Here is a 12,945-nt window from a genome sequence, read left to right on the forward strand (position 1 = left end):
AGGAGGAGGAGGAGGAGGAGGATAAGCTCAGTCAGGAGTCCTCTTTGTATGTGAGACAGGGTCTCACTGTGAACCCTTGGCTGACCTCAAACTCCCAGAGATCCACCTGCCTGCCTTGAGAGTGTGTAATTAAAGGTATGCACCGTCATCCCCAGCTAAAAGTTCATTTTTAAGTTTATCAATTAGACTTTAGGAGGTACTTTAGATTATAGTCCCAAAACTACAATTTGTACCTATATTAAAATATCAATTTCTTCTGGCTTTTCCAGTTTGTGGTTTTTCTCTTATTAAATGGTATTAGGTTGAGATATTCTAGTCTTATTAACAGATGAAAAGAGCCTATTAATAATAAAAGTACTCTTTTTTTCAAAGATTTATTTATTTATCTTATATGTGAGTACACTGTCACTCTCAGATACACAAAAACAGAACATCAGATCCCATTAAAGATGGTTGTGAACCACCAAATGGTTAGTGGGAATTGAACTCTGGAAGAGCAGTCAGTGCTCTTAACCACTGAGCAATCTCCCCAGCCCCAATAAAAGTATTTTTAATAACAAATATAAAATACCTGTCTAAGAGTAACCTATACCCTCATTTTAAATATTTTTAGTTTTAAGTCTAGTGCCTGAAAAATTTTTAAACAAAAACCACAATGCTAAAAGATTTAGCTATTTTACTAGTTTCTGTTTTATCTAGAAGAGTTGTAGAAATTGGTAAGCAAATTATTCAAAAGACAGAACTTTGTATATTTGGCTGAAATACCACCTCAAATAGACATAGAAAAAGCAGAATTTCACTTGATCTGTATCAAAAGACAACATAGAAGGAATTGGTAATTTGCAGAAATACAATACTTTGCATGCTGCAAGTCTGTACAGCTCCTGATGCAATCTAAAGTAAGAGGTAGTACAGGATCCATCGCTGGAATCTAGACATCTGGGTCTGACAAAAATAATTCCCTGTGAGTCCTGCAGTACTGTGGTAGATGACACAGTCGTCCTACAAGTAGACAAGTAGGCAGTCTAGGTTCTAAAACCCTTGAAACTCTTTTCAAAAATTTTCCATCAGGTGTTTCATTTGAGTGGCTTGTTTTTTCAGTAGTTTAGATTTATTAAGTTCTAGGTGTTTCAACTTGCTTACACCTAGCATGATTTAAAATTAAGACTGATTGCCAATCATTCAAATAGTGTGCTGCTTCCCACAGCTACCACGGCACAAAAATTTAAAAGAAAAATGTGCCTGATGTGACAGTTCATGTTTTTAACCCCAGACTTTGGGAACAGTCAGATGGAGCTCTGTGAGTTCAAAGCACGGCTAGACTACATAGCAAGTTCCGAGCCAGCCAGAGATATACAGTAAAACCCTGTCAAAATGTGTATATGTATGTGAACAGAATTTGTTAGTGTCCATTGAAACCCAGCGGATCTCTGCTATCTCTCTTTACCTCCCTTCCAGAGTATTATATAAATGAAATGAGTTTCAAAACTATTTCATTACAAAGTTCAAATTGAAAATAGTGAGGAAAACAAAGCAGTTTTAATGTAATTAAAATTTTTCAAACTGTTGACATTAAGGCACTCTCATATGGCCTCAATATTTTTTATTGTAGAATATTAAGAATATACAGATTCATTTATATAAGTAGCTACAAGTGATTTTTTTAAATTTTATACTTGTATACAGTATATCAGACCTAACCCCCTGTTTGTGACAAGTTTCTTAATAGCCCTACTTAAAATCTTAAGGTTCTTGAGTGAAATTGCTCTATAATCAGGTGTATCCAGCCAGTGACCTACAGACCACATGTGCCCCACAATATGTACAAATGTGGCTAACACAAATAATTGTAAGCTTACATAAAACATGTTTGTTGAAACATTTTTGTAACTCAATTGCACAGTTGATGACAGTGCTGTGTCCCAGTGTCAAAAAATTGGACATACCCAATAAATGAGTTGAAATTTTTGTATCACAGTTTAGAATCTAACAAATGTATGCATTCTTTATTAAACTTTGAAAACTGTATAAGAGGCTGTCAGTTACCTAAGAAAGTTGTTTCTATGCTTATAGCTTTCAGTCTTACATTGAAAGGAAGGAGACTTAAAGAAGAGATAATTGTGTGCTTTGTTTATAAAATATAAGAAGAACTGAGTGAAAAAAGTCCCTGTTATATTGTTAAATGTTTAATAAATTCTAAGAGCTGTTTTCAACATTTAGCAAATACCTAACCTAGTAAGATTGGAATGGAGGAGTAAAATAGAGGCAGCATTCTCCATTAATAGAGCAGACTGTAGAAAAGGAAAGACTTAAACACTGGTGTTCCTATCCTACTTGTCATACAATTGCTGTTTTTAATCTATGGAACCCCAGCTTATTTTCATCAAATGAGGGCACTGTTTATATATTTATGGGTTGTTATGAGAGAAGTAATATTGATAATGGCAGGCTTAGAGAAGCAGCTAAGAACAGCTGGGTTTAGCCTTCTATGCAGGAGGGTCAGCAAAGGAGGACAACTTTCCTTGATATAGCTTAAACAAATCTGACTGTTTTGGAAAGAATTCTCAGTGTGCATGTATCATTCTATAGATACTTTTCTTACCTTTACTAGCCCACCTACAGATCAGCACTCTAACTCACCTTCATTTTTAACACATTCCTACATTATTTGGTATCCATTATTTCAGTACTAGATAACCAGTGTCTAAGGAAGTAAGCAACTGAAAGTAGTAGCTTGTTACAGCTGCTAAGGTAAAGCCCATGGTAAGAGAGTAGGTGGGGAAGGTATTGGTGTCAAAAGAAACTAATCAAATCATGTATAGCTATTAGTGTCTTAACCTGCCCATAAATGTATTACCTATTCTCAAATTATTATATACTTTAGTTTCTTCCAATTTATTTAGGGTTTTTCTGTACTGAGATACTTTGGAATGATTGTAAGACATTAGATACATAAGGTACTGTAAATTTGGGGGTGAAAACATCTGCTTTGGAAATGTTAAATAAAAGCTTGGACATTTTAAAAGAATTTATTATGTTTTCAGTGATCTAAAATTTGTATATAAAAGCTATCTTATATAAAACTTTGTTCATGTTCCATACAAGTCCTATATAATAATTTTACATGGTTTTTTCTAATCCTTATACAGTAAACAGGAAAATGCAAAATTAATTTTATTTGAGTTAAGACAAACTAACATGTACGTTCTTGTCTCTTTTTTTTGTTAAGTAGGATGAGTTCTGAACGTCGAAAAGAAAAGTCTAGAGATGCAGCAAGATCTCGGCGAAGCAAAGAGTCTGAAGTTTTTTATGAGCTTGCTCATCAGTTGCCACTTCCCCACAATGTGAGCTCACATCTTGATAAAGCTTCCGTTATGAGGCTTACCATCAGTTATTTACGTGTGAGAAAACTTCTGGATGCTGGTGAGTTCTACAAAAACATAATAGACCTGAAAATTAGAAATTAAGAATATCTAGAAGTTCTTTTAGCAGAAGACTACAATACTTTAAGAGAGTGGTGTGTGTGTGTGTGTGTGTGTGTGTGTGTGTGTGTGTGTGTGTCCATGCACCTGTGTGCACATAATTAATATGCTCTTATGCAGGGGCCTATGGAGGCCAGAAGAGGGTATCAGATCCTTTGAAGCTAGAGTTACAGGTATTTATGAGCCACCTGATGTGGGTGCTGGTGTCCAAAATGTAGTCCTGTTGTTTGTGCAGCAAGCATTCTTAAATGTGTAGCTATCTCTCTAGACCCATGATGCCACTCTTTTAAAAACATGAATTAAGTTATTATTGCATGTGTATGGGTGTTTTGCCTTCAATACTTGCATGCCTAATACTTGCAGAAGCCAGAAAAGGATTTTTTTTGGAACTGAAGTTACAGTTTTCAGTGCTTGGAATTGAATTCAGGTCCTCGAAGAGATCAGCTAGTGCTCTTAACTGCTTAGCCATCTCTCCAGCACTGCCCCAACTTAATACTTTTTTTAAAGTACCTAATTATGTCTTTCAGTATTCTTTACTCCTTTTATCAAGCTTTGCTTTTCTTAGTTGTAGGAATAATCCTTTTTGTACTGTAAGTTGTTTTGGTTTACCCTTTATTTTTTTAAACACAAAATAAAAATTCATTAACTTTATAGCCCCTGGTACATTAGCATGATCAGTGAATACATATTATGACCCAGTAAAGTTGTCATTGTTTCATTCTGAAGAGTTCTCAATTCTTCCATGTAACAGCAATTTTTTACTAGCTTTTAAAGCTTCATTCCATCTATTCGTTTCCTCCTGTCTACCTGTACCTCTGTCTCTCTCTCTCTCTCTCTCTCTCTCTCTCTCTCTCTCTCTCTCTCTCTCTCTCTCCTTCCCTCTCTCTCTCTCTCCTTCCCTCTCCCTCTCCTCTTCTTCTCCCTCTCCTCTTCTCCCTCTCCTCTTCTTCTCCCCCTCCTCTTCTCCCTACCCCCAGTAGAGTCTCACCATGTAATCCTGGCTGATCTGTATCTTGCTGTGTAAACTAGACTGCCTTGAACTCACAGAGACCCATCTGCTTCTTCCTCCCTAGGACTGGGTATAAAGGCATAACCTATCTTTTAAAAATATCATCCTTTTTTACGCCCTTGGTGATTTGCTTGTTTGCAAATTTGTTTATTTTAAACAATTATATAAAACAACAGGAAAATATTCAGAAATAAATATATATACTATAGATATTTAAAAGTATCTGAGGTAAAGCCTTATTTTGTTTCTTTTCACATGTGTCCTTGCAGGTGATCTAGACATTGAAGATGAAATGAAAGCACAGATGAACTGCTTTTATCTGAAAGCCCTGGATGGCTTTGTAATGGTGCTAACAGATGACGGTGACATGATTTACATTTCTGATAACGTGAACAAATACATGGGGTTAACTCAGGTAAAGTCCCCATATATGAAGAGCACTAATGGGTACTTTATGGTTATATGATATAGATCTAATTTTTTTAATGTGTTTGCAGTTTGAACTAACTGGACACAGTGTGTTTGATTTTACTCATCCATGTGACCATGAGGAAATGAGAGAAATGCTTACACACAGAAATGGTGAGAAGAAAGTCTATTATTTGATTTAATATGACAGGTGATTTTTCAGTCAGATATTGTTTCTAATTTTATTTTTTTGGTAATGTACTGATTTAAGAGAGAATGTTATTTCACATTTAATGTTAATACTGTTCTTTGTTAAAACTGTTATTCTGCATTTTAGAAAACTCACAAGTTTTAAAAACTCATTGAATTAATAGGTAGTTACATGAATTAATAAGTAATTACATACATGAGTAGAAAAAAAGGAAAGGTAATTAAAAGACCAAGAAAAATGCAGTATTAAGGCAAGAAGTTATAAATGACAGGTAATAAGATGTTAGATGATTACTGAATATACAGTGACAGTTTGGGTTCAGGCTTTTTTAATGTCCCAAAGAAGCAGGATTGGAGGGTGGCCAAGATTTTAAGAACACAAAGATGCTTTAACTTCTAAGGATGTTTTCAATAACTTGAGACTGTAGTTGTTGTGTTGGACCACATGTGGTTGTACACACCTTTAATCAGGCCAGCCTGGTTTATATAACTAGTTTCAAACCAGGCAAGGCTACAGAGTGAGACCCTGTCTCAAAAAGAGAAGTAAGAGAGGGGCTGGAGAGATTGCTCAATGGTTAGGGGCACTGACTGTTCTCCGGGAGGAGGGACCCCACTTCAAATCCACATCCTCATGGCAGCTCACAATTGTCTGTCACTCTAAGATCTGACACACTCCCAAGAACATGCAAGCAAAATACCAATGCACATAAAATAAAAGTAAATTTTTTAAAAAAAAGTTGTAAGAGAGTTCTGTGAAGTACTCGTTGAATTACAGAGACTTAACAGTTTTTTTTTGTTTGTTTGGTTTTTTTTTTTTTTTTGTTTTTCGAGACAGGGTTTCTCTGTAGAGCCCTGGCTGTCCTGGAACTCAGTCTGTAGACCAGGCTGGCCTCGAACTCAGAAATACACCTGTCTCTGCCTCCCAAGTGCTGGGATTAAAGGCGTGCNCCACCACGCCCGGCTAGTTATTTATTTATTTTTAACACTAATTTATAAACAGAGTATACTGGTCTCTTTTTCTTAATTCCCTCTGTCGGGATCTATTCTCTGTTCTTTGAAAGCAGTTCTTTGAAAGTCTTGACTACTTTGCATTGTATTACTATTGACCCTACTGTATTATGTATTACATGCTTAATAGCATTGCATCTAATTATTGATCTCTGCATCACTCTCAGTATATACACTTGGTCCTAAATAATGGATATTTTGTATTTGTTTGTTTGTTTCCTAATACTTCCATTTTATAGATCTTAAAACGTACTACCCATTTGATAAATGTCCATGTTTTTTTAGTATCTTCATAGACATGGCCCAACCACCATCGTACCTCTAATTTTATTTTTTAAAATTATTTTGTTTTATTGTGTGCTTGTTTGTTCTGAGACAGGGTTTCACTGTGTAGCCCTGGCTGGCTTAGGACTCCAAGTAGAACAAGTTGTTCTTGAACTCATAGAGGGCCATCTACCTCTGCCTCCCAAATGCTGGGATTAAAGGCATGTACCATTACACTCAGCCATTTTAGAAAATGTCATTGCCTCAAAAAAGAAGTTCTATATCTATCTAGTCCACCTTCTCTAAGCATTTCAAATAAGTAAAACATTTGTTTTGAACCAGACTAAGCAATAAAAATAAGAAATCAAGATGTTGTTTCAGAGTCATCTAAATGTAATCTAATTTTTTAGTTATGAGGTTTGGCATTAAGATTAAATTAGACATGAATTGATTTTCCTCTGCTTTATTTCTGTGGCTTTTTCTTTTTGTGGTTCTGGGCATCAAAGCTAGGCCTACATGTGTATGTACTAAGGGAGCGTCCATTGAGCTACATTCCCAGTCCCTATTTCTACAACTTTAAATCGTAAACAAGGTCTCATATGTAGCTCAGGTTGGCCAAGAATTCTCCATCCTCCTTCTTCAGCCTTCCTATGCTGAGAGTATTGATATGTACCATCATGGCTGATTTCTGTAACTTCTGATAGAACATTCTGTCTGGCTTTCATACTCAGATGCTATTTACTTAGAAAAGGTAAGTTGGCATTTTTAAAGTTCTATAAACACATTGCTGCTTATTCAAATTTGAGTTATCACAGTTGGTAAAAGACATGAAGTATTTACTCAAGCTCTTTTGAAGGGGACATACTTATATACTGACAGCACATTTATAAGGTACACTTACACCATTTTCTTATTTTCTTTACTTGGACCAAACTTACCAGCACAGATGAATAATTAATCATGTGAAGTATGGACTCTCCTCCCACAGTTCAGGGAATCACTGCCGTCTTACAAACACCCTCCCTGGATGGAGCTGTCAGACCTACTGATATGCTGGAGGAGGTGAAGAGGGAGCAGATCATCATTGTGTTAATGCTGAGATCCTCACTTTGATGCTATCATTGTAACGAATGTCTATGTTTAACTGGGACTTAAAACTTGGTTTCTTGCTTTCATTAGGCCCAGTGAGAAAAGGGAAAGAACAAAACACACAGCGGAGCTTTTTTCTCAGAATGAAGTGTACCCTAACAAGTCGGGGGAGGACAATGAACATCAAGTCAGCAACGTGGAAGGTACGCAAGCTGAGTGTGCACTTGATTTATAGATAAATAAACCTATACACATACATGCTAGTATCAAGAGCTTTCACCAGGAGTGCTGAAAGTCAGCTAACCCTAGCCCTTGGGAAGCAGAAGATCAGCTGCTATGAATTTGAAGCCAGCCTTGTCTATACAGCAAGTTCCAGGCCAGCCAGGGGAACACAGCAAGCCTTACCTCAGAAAATAAAACAAACAAAAGAGTTTTGCTTAGAGCTATGAGGGGAATGGGGAAAGTGCTTAGTAACTAAGAGCACTTGCTTGCCAAGCACCTGGCTTTGGTGCTCAGCACCCATGTGTCAGCTCACTGTCATTTGTAACTCTAGTTCCAGGAAATCCAGTATCCTCTTCTGACCTCTTCAGGCAACAGGTACACACACAGTGCATACACATACATGCAGATAGAACACTTACACACATAAAATAAAAATAAATTTCAAAATAGAGTTATAAGGGAAAAGTATAATTATTCCCTTTTGCATATTTGCATTTATATTCAGTATATGTAATCTCCATAAAAACAGTATAATAATTTGACAGTTTGAGAAACAAACATAAAATATTGGAAATACAATATTTCTATACTAAGTTAACTTATCAGTTGGCTTTGCCAACTAGTATTTAAATCCTAATACAAGTATAATTTTCTATCTCAGTTTCCTTTTTTTGTTCAGTGTTGAACTGTAGTCACCAGAGCAAAATCAACTATAATGACCAGATTAATGAAGAAGGAAAGATAGCCTAGACTTAATACAAGATCTCTTTTTTAAAAAAAAAAAAAGACTGAAATATTTTTCATTTTGTGTGTGCGTGCACGTGCGTGTGTGTTTTAGCATTTTAGTTGGATGCATGTAAGCATACCATGTGTTTACAGAGGCCAAAAGAAGGCGTTAGATCCATATTCTGGCTTATAAGTGATCCCTAGTTTTTATTTTATGTGCATGAATGTTTTGCCTCCATGTATATCAGTGCATGCATGCCTGGTGAAATGAGAAGATGGTGTCAGATCCTCTGGAAATAAGGTTACAAATGGTTGTAAGCCGCCTTGTGAGTGCTAGGGATCAGATCTAGGTCCTCTGGAAAAGCAGTTAGTAAGCTTAACCACTGTCTCATCTCTAGCATCCTACCCTCACAATGCGTTTGTTTGATATATTTATTTAATTAAAGAATAGCTCATTATCTCATAATGTCTTAACTGCTATGCCATCTTTCCAGCTCCCCTCACCTCTTTCTATTTTAAAAAGGTAACTGTTTATTTTCTTACTCATATTCAGGTGCTTCACTGCACGGGCCATATTCATGTCTATGATACCAACAGTAACCAACCTCAGTGTGGGTACAAGAAACCACCCATGACGTGCTTGGTGCTGATTTGTGAACCCATTCCTCATCCATCAAATATTGAAATTCCTTTAGACAGCAAGACATTTCTCAGTCGACACAGCCTTGATATGAAATTTTCTTACTGTGACGAAAGGTAAATTAACTATTTTATATTTTTAAAATTTAGATTTTTTTTGTAACCTTTTCATATCACTATAGTAACTTAATTGATATGTTCATGAAGCTAAATATGAAGATGCATCCTGGAACCCAAAAATGTAAGATTAGCCTTTATACTATAAATACTGTACTTAGCTATTAGACAGAATCTATTAAGATGAAATTCTTGACCACATCTAGTGGCATACTCCTGTAATCTTAGCTATGAGGATACTGAGACAGGAGGAAGGTAGTTTCCAAGTCAGCTGTCTCACAACATTTTAAAGGGCTAGGGATGTTAAGTCAGAGATGGATCACTTGTCCTACATGCAAAAGGCACTGACTTCTTGCTGTGGTACTGCAAGCAGTGAACACAAAAATCATGAAGTTCTTTTGTTTGAGGGAATTTTGCTTAAATTCAGAAAATAACTTTTAAAGATAAACAGTTTATGTAGAGTAGGCAACAAAATTTTGGTCTGTAACCTACATGTTCTTGAGCACCATCAACCCCACCCTTGCTTCCTGTCACCATTTCCCAAATCTGTTACTACTCTTGTGTAATTGCCAACTTGATGTTTCTGCCTACACTGTTTTCTTAATAGTGAAATAAATATTCCTGACTAAACTACTCTGTTACCCCCAGACAGCCCAAGTTACTGCACCGCTTATGATACCTAATGTTGCTGACACAGCATTGTTGAAACCGGCTGTAACTTTACCACAAACTACACTTAGTAGTAGTTTGTAGTAAATATTATAAATGCACTGTCTCTCCCATCGTTCTATCTACCTTGTGCTCCTGTCATTAAATTCTTTATTTCATTCCCTTTGACCTGAAAACTCTTAAGCTGCATTTCTACCAACAGTGCCTCTTTACTTGTACATCCACTGTATCCAAAGGGGGCGTCCCAAGGCGAGGGTCAGATTGTGCCCTTCTCTTGTTAGAAATACATCAGTTGCTTCTTGTAGTACTGTAAGTGGGAAGAAGCTGTACATTCTGGGTGTGGTGTTGTATGTCTGTGATCTTAACACTTGGGAAGATGAGACAAAGCTGACCTAAACTACATATGAATGCCTGCCTGTCTGTCTCAAATAAATAAAAGTTAAAATAGGTATATATTTTAAAAGCTGAAAGTAAAACAGACTTGTACAGTTAAATCTAAATGTATTAAAATGTCAAGGAAAGGTATTTACAGTCTTCTCAGTTCACCAAATTAATCAGGAGTTGGGAGAATCACCAATCTGGATATGGTCCCAACCATTCATTACAAAGAGTTCCATGTTCTTTTTGAATGTCTGTGCCTTTGGACACACTGTAAGAGGATGCCTAAGAGCATCTTCTTAGGCAACATCCCTTGCACATGCTTCTGTCAGTGTTTATTCTGCTGCTGTCTTGCTGGTCCTTTTTTGCTGCAAGCAGTATAGCCTGTTATTAGAGGCAGATGTTCTGTAGCCAACTGAAATTCTGACACTGGCACCTAGATAATGATGAGCACATCAGTCCTTTTACAGTATCATGTTCCTGTTTGTTTATTTGGTTAGTTTTTGGTTTTTCAAGACAGAGTCTACACAGCCCTGGGTGTTCTGAAACTTACCCTGTAGACCAAGGTGGCCTCCAGCTCACAGAGATCCACCTGTCTCTATACCAGCAGCTGGCATTGCAGGCATGCGCCACTATAACCAGCAAGTACATCACTTTCTTACCTCCTACTTGAGGTGCTTAACATAATGATTTTATGGAAAGACCAATTTTAAGTTCTTAGCATTTAGATAATTCCTCATGCTTTAGACAAAGAAGTATTTGACAGAGCACTGACTAAAATCACACAGTATTGGATTTCTTTCTGGCTTGGAGTTCTGGTACTTTTTTACCTATAAGGGTCAGACCTCAAAAATCTGTTGTGAGACCTTTAGAAGTTTGTTTTAGGTCCAGTATACTTATCACTGGTGTCAACCGTAATACAAGGAAGGGAGAAAAACGAAGAACTTTATTATGGTGTTTATTGCCAGTAAGTAAAGGTGTGGAAATGAAAGGCCCATCTATGTTTAAACTTCTGTAGCAGAGACTAGGGCAGGCTGGAGAGAAAGGAAAGCAAAGGAGTCAAAATAAGAAAGGTAGTGGAATTCCCTTTGGTTCTACCAGAAAATTCACTCAGTGATCATGTCATCAGTTAAAAGCTTAAAGATAACTCACACCAGGAGACTCTTGTTTTCTGTTTGTTTGTTTGGTTTTTTTTTTTTTTTTTAGGAACTTCTTGCATCTATATAACCCAACAGAGTCATTTTCAATATTGTAGGGAAATTGCTCAATTTTAAGAAAATCTTACATCATATTTCTAACATCCTGGTCCACCAAGGACCAGCAGGTGAAAGCACCTGCTTCCAAACATGAGTTCAGTCTCTGGGACCTGTGTGGTTGAAGAAGAGATCCAACTCCTACACACTGTTCTCTGACCTCTACCTTCATGGTATGACATGAAGTGAACACATGTACCCACACACATGCATTCACACAAAGCAAAGAAAACAGTGACGTCTAAACTTCTAATATCGAGACTATCCGCAAATAGCTATTTATTGTACTTAGTAATGTAAGGTATAGTAATCATTTGGCACATATATTTGAGTATTTGCTGTGTTCATAGAAATGATGATTCTTCCCCTTAAGATGTAAAATGTGAGATGTGGACAAATGTCATACTATGTAGTTGCTTTAGAACACAAGTTTTCTAATCTAATAAGAACAACCTTTGTAAGAATTAGAGGAGTGACTGGTACAGTGCTCACAGAGTGTGCAAGGCCTGGAGGTCAATACTTAGCATGGAAACAACTCATTTTCTGGGTCTCTTACCCTCTTTCAGTACTTAATTTCTATGTAGTTCTCTAAACTTTAGTCTGTTTCCTCTTGCTTCCCCCAACATACATGAAATCAGTCTGCCAGGAAACTGGTATTTCTATCTTGATTTCTCAGTGTCCTTTAATAGTCAACATTCCTCAAATTGAGAAACACTGATTGATATGTGGTTGAGTCAAAATGTCCTGAGTCTCAGTATACATAATCTTCATTTATCTGATCCTCTTGCCAGCATCTCCTGAATTCTTTCCCTCCACTTGCCTGTACTAGTCAGGTTTGGCAGCAGGTGCCTTTACCTGCTGGCCCATTTTGGTGGCCCTAGATATTAGAAATGTGATTTTCATAATTGGGCAGTTTTTTCCGTATCTTCATTCTGAGGGGTTATGGATGCAAAAAGTTCCTAGAAAAAAGAAAAAAAATTGAACCAGAAAGTCTAGCATGCAGAAGACCCTAGGATCCATCACTCACTACCAGCACAAGGGGAGGGTGTAGGGAGGGATTTTCTTTAGTATTTTTGAGTCCCTAGATTCTGCTCCTATTACCATTCTTGAATAGAGGGGAAAACAAAAATTTTTTAAAGCAGTTTATTTTCATTTGTAGTGCTGCCATCTAGTGTTGATGTGTTTTGGTATGTTCCTTTGTGAAGAAGTTCTAGTTTATGTTTTAAAAAATGTTTTGTTGGTTTTAGAGTAAATGGCAGATCTTAAACTGGGACAAAACAAACTATATTATTTAACATACTGTATGAGCATACCTTGCTTATGCCTATTCTGTGATTAGGTGTTTTCTTTTTTGCTTGTATTTTGGATAAAAGTTATAGTATCTTTTACCAGCACCTCAGTTTAAAAAAGAAAAAAAGTCCGTTGTAATCTAAGCCTAGCAGTCTCACCCTTGCTTCATATTTGTGCCCAG

The 12,945-nt window shown here is 36.6% G+C and overlaps 1 protein-coding gene across 2 annotated transcripts in view; it reads left to right on the forward strand.

The window, feature by feature from the left end:
• The window catches only part of Hif1a (hypoxia inducible factor 1 subunit alpha), a 42,812-nt gene that overhangs the window by 17,434 nt on the left and 12,433 nt on the right, over positions 1 to 12,945 (forward strand). The window contains exons 2-6 of one of the 2 annotated variants that reach the window (XM_029540711.1): positions 3,230 to 3,423; positions 4,761 to 4,906; positions 4,989 to 5,073; positions 7,561 to 7,673; positions 8,972 to 9,174. In XM_029540711.1, coding sequence (XP_029396571.1) covers positions 3,230 to 3,423; positions 4,761 to 4,906; positions 4,989 to 5,073; positions 7,561 to 7,673; positions 8,972 to 9,174 — 741 coding nt within the window. The remainder of the gene's footprint in view (positions 1 to 3,229; positions 3,424 to 4,760; positions 4,907 to 4,988; positions 5,074 to 7,560; positions 7,674 to 8,971; positions 9,175 to 12,945) is intronic. The other variant, XM_021201357.2, reaches the window with a different exon arrangement.

The sequence above is a fragment of the Mus pahari genome, chromosome 7 (assembly GCF_900095145.1).
Source record: "Mus pahari chromosome 7, PAHARI_EIJ_v1.1, whole genome shotgun sequence".
NCBI lineage: Eukaryota > Metazoa > Chordata > Mammalia > Rodentia > Muridae > Mus > Mus pahari.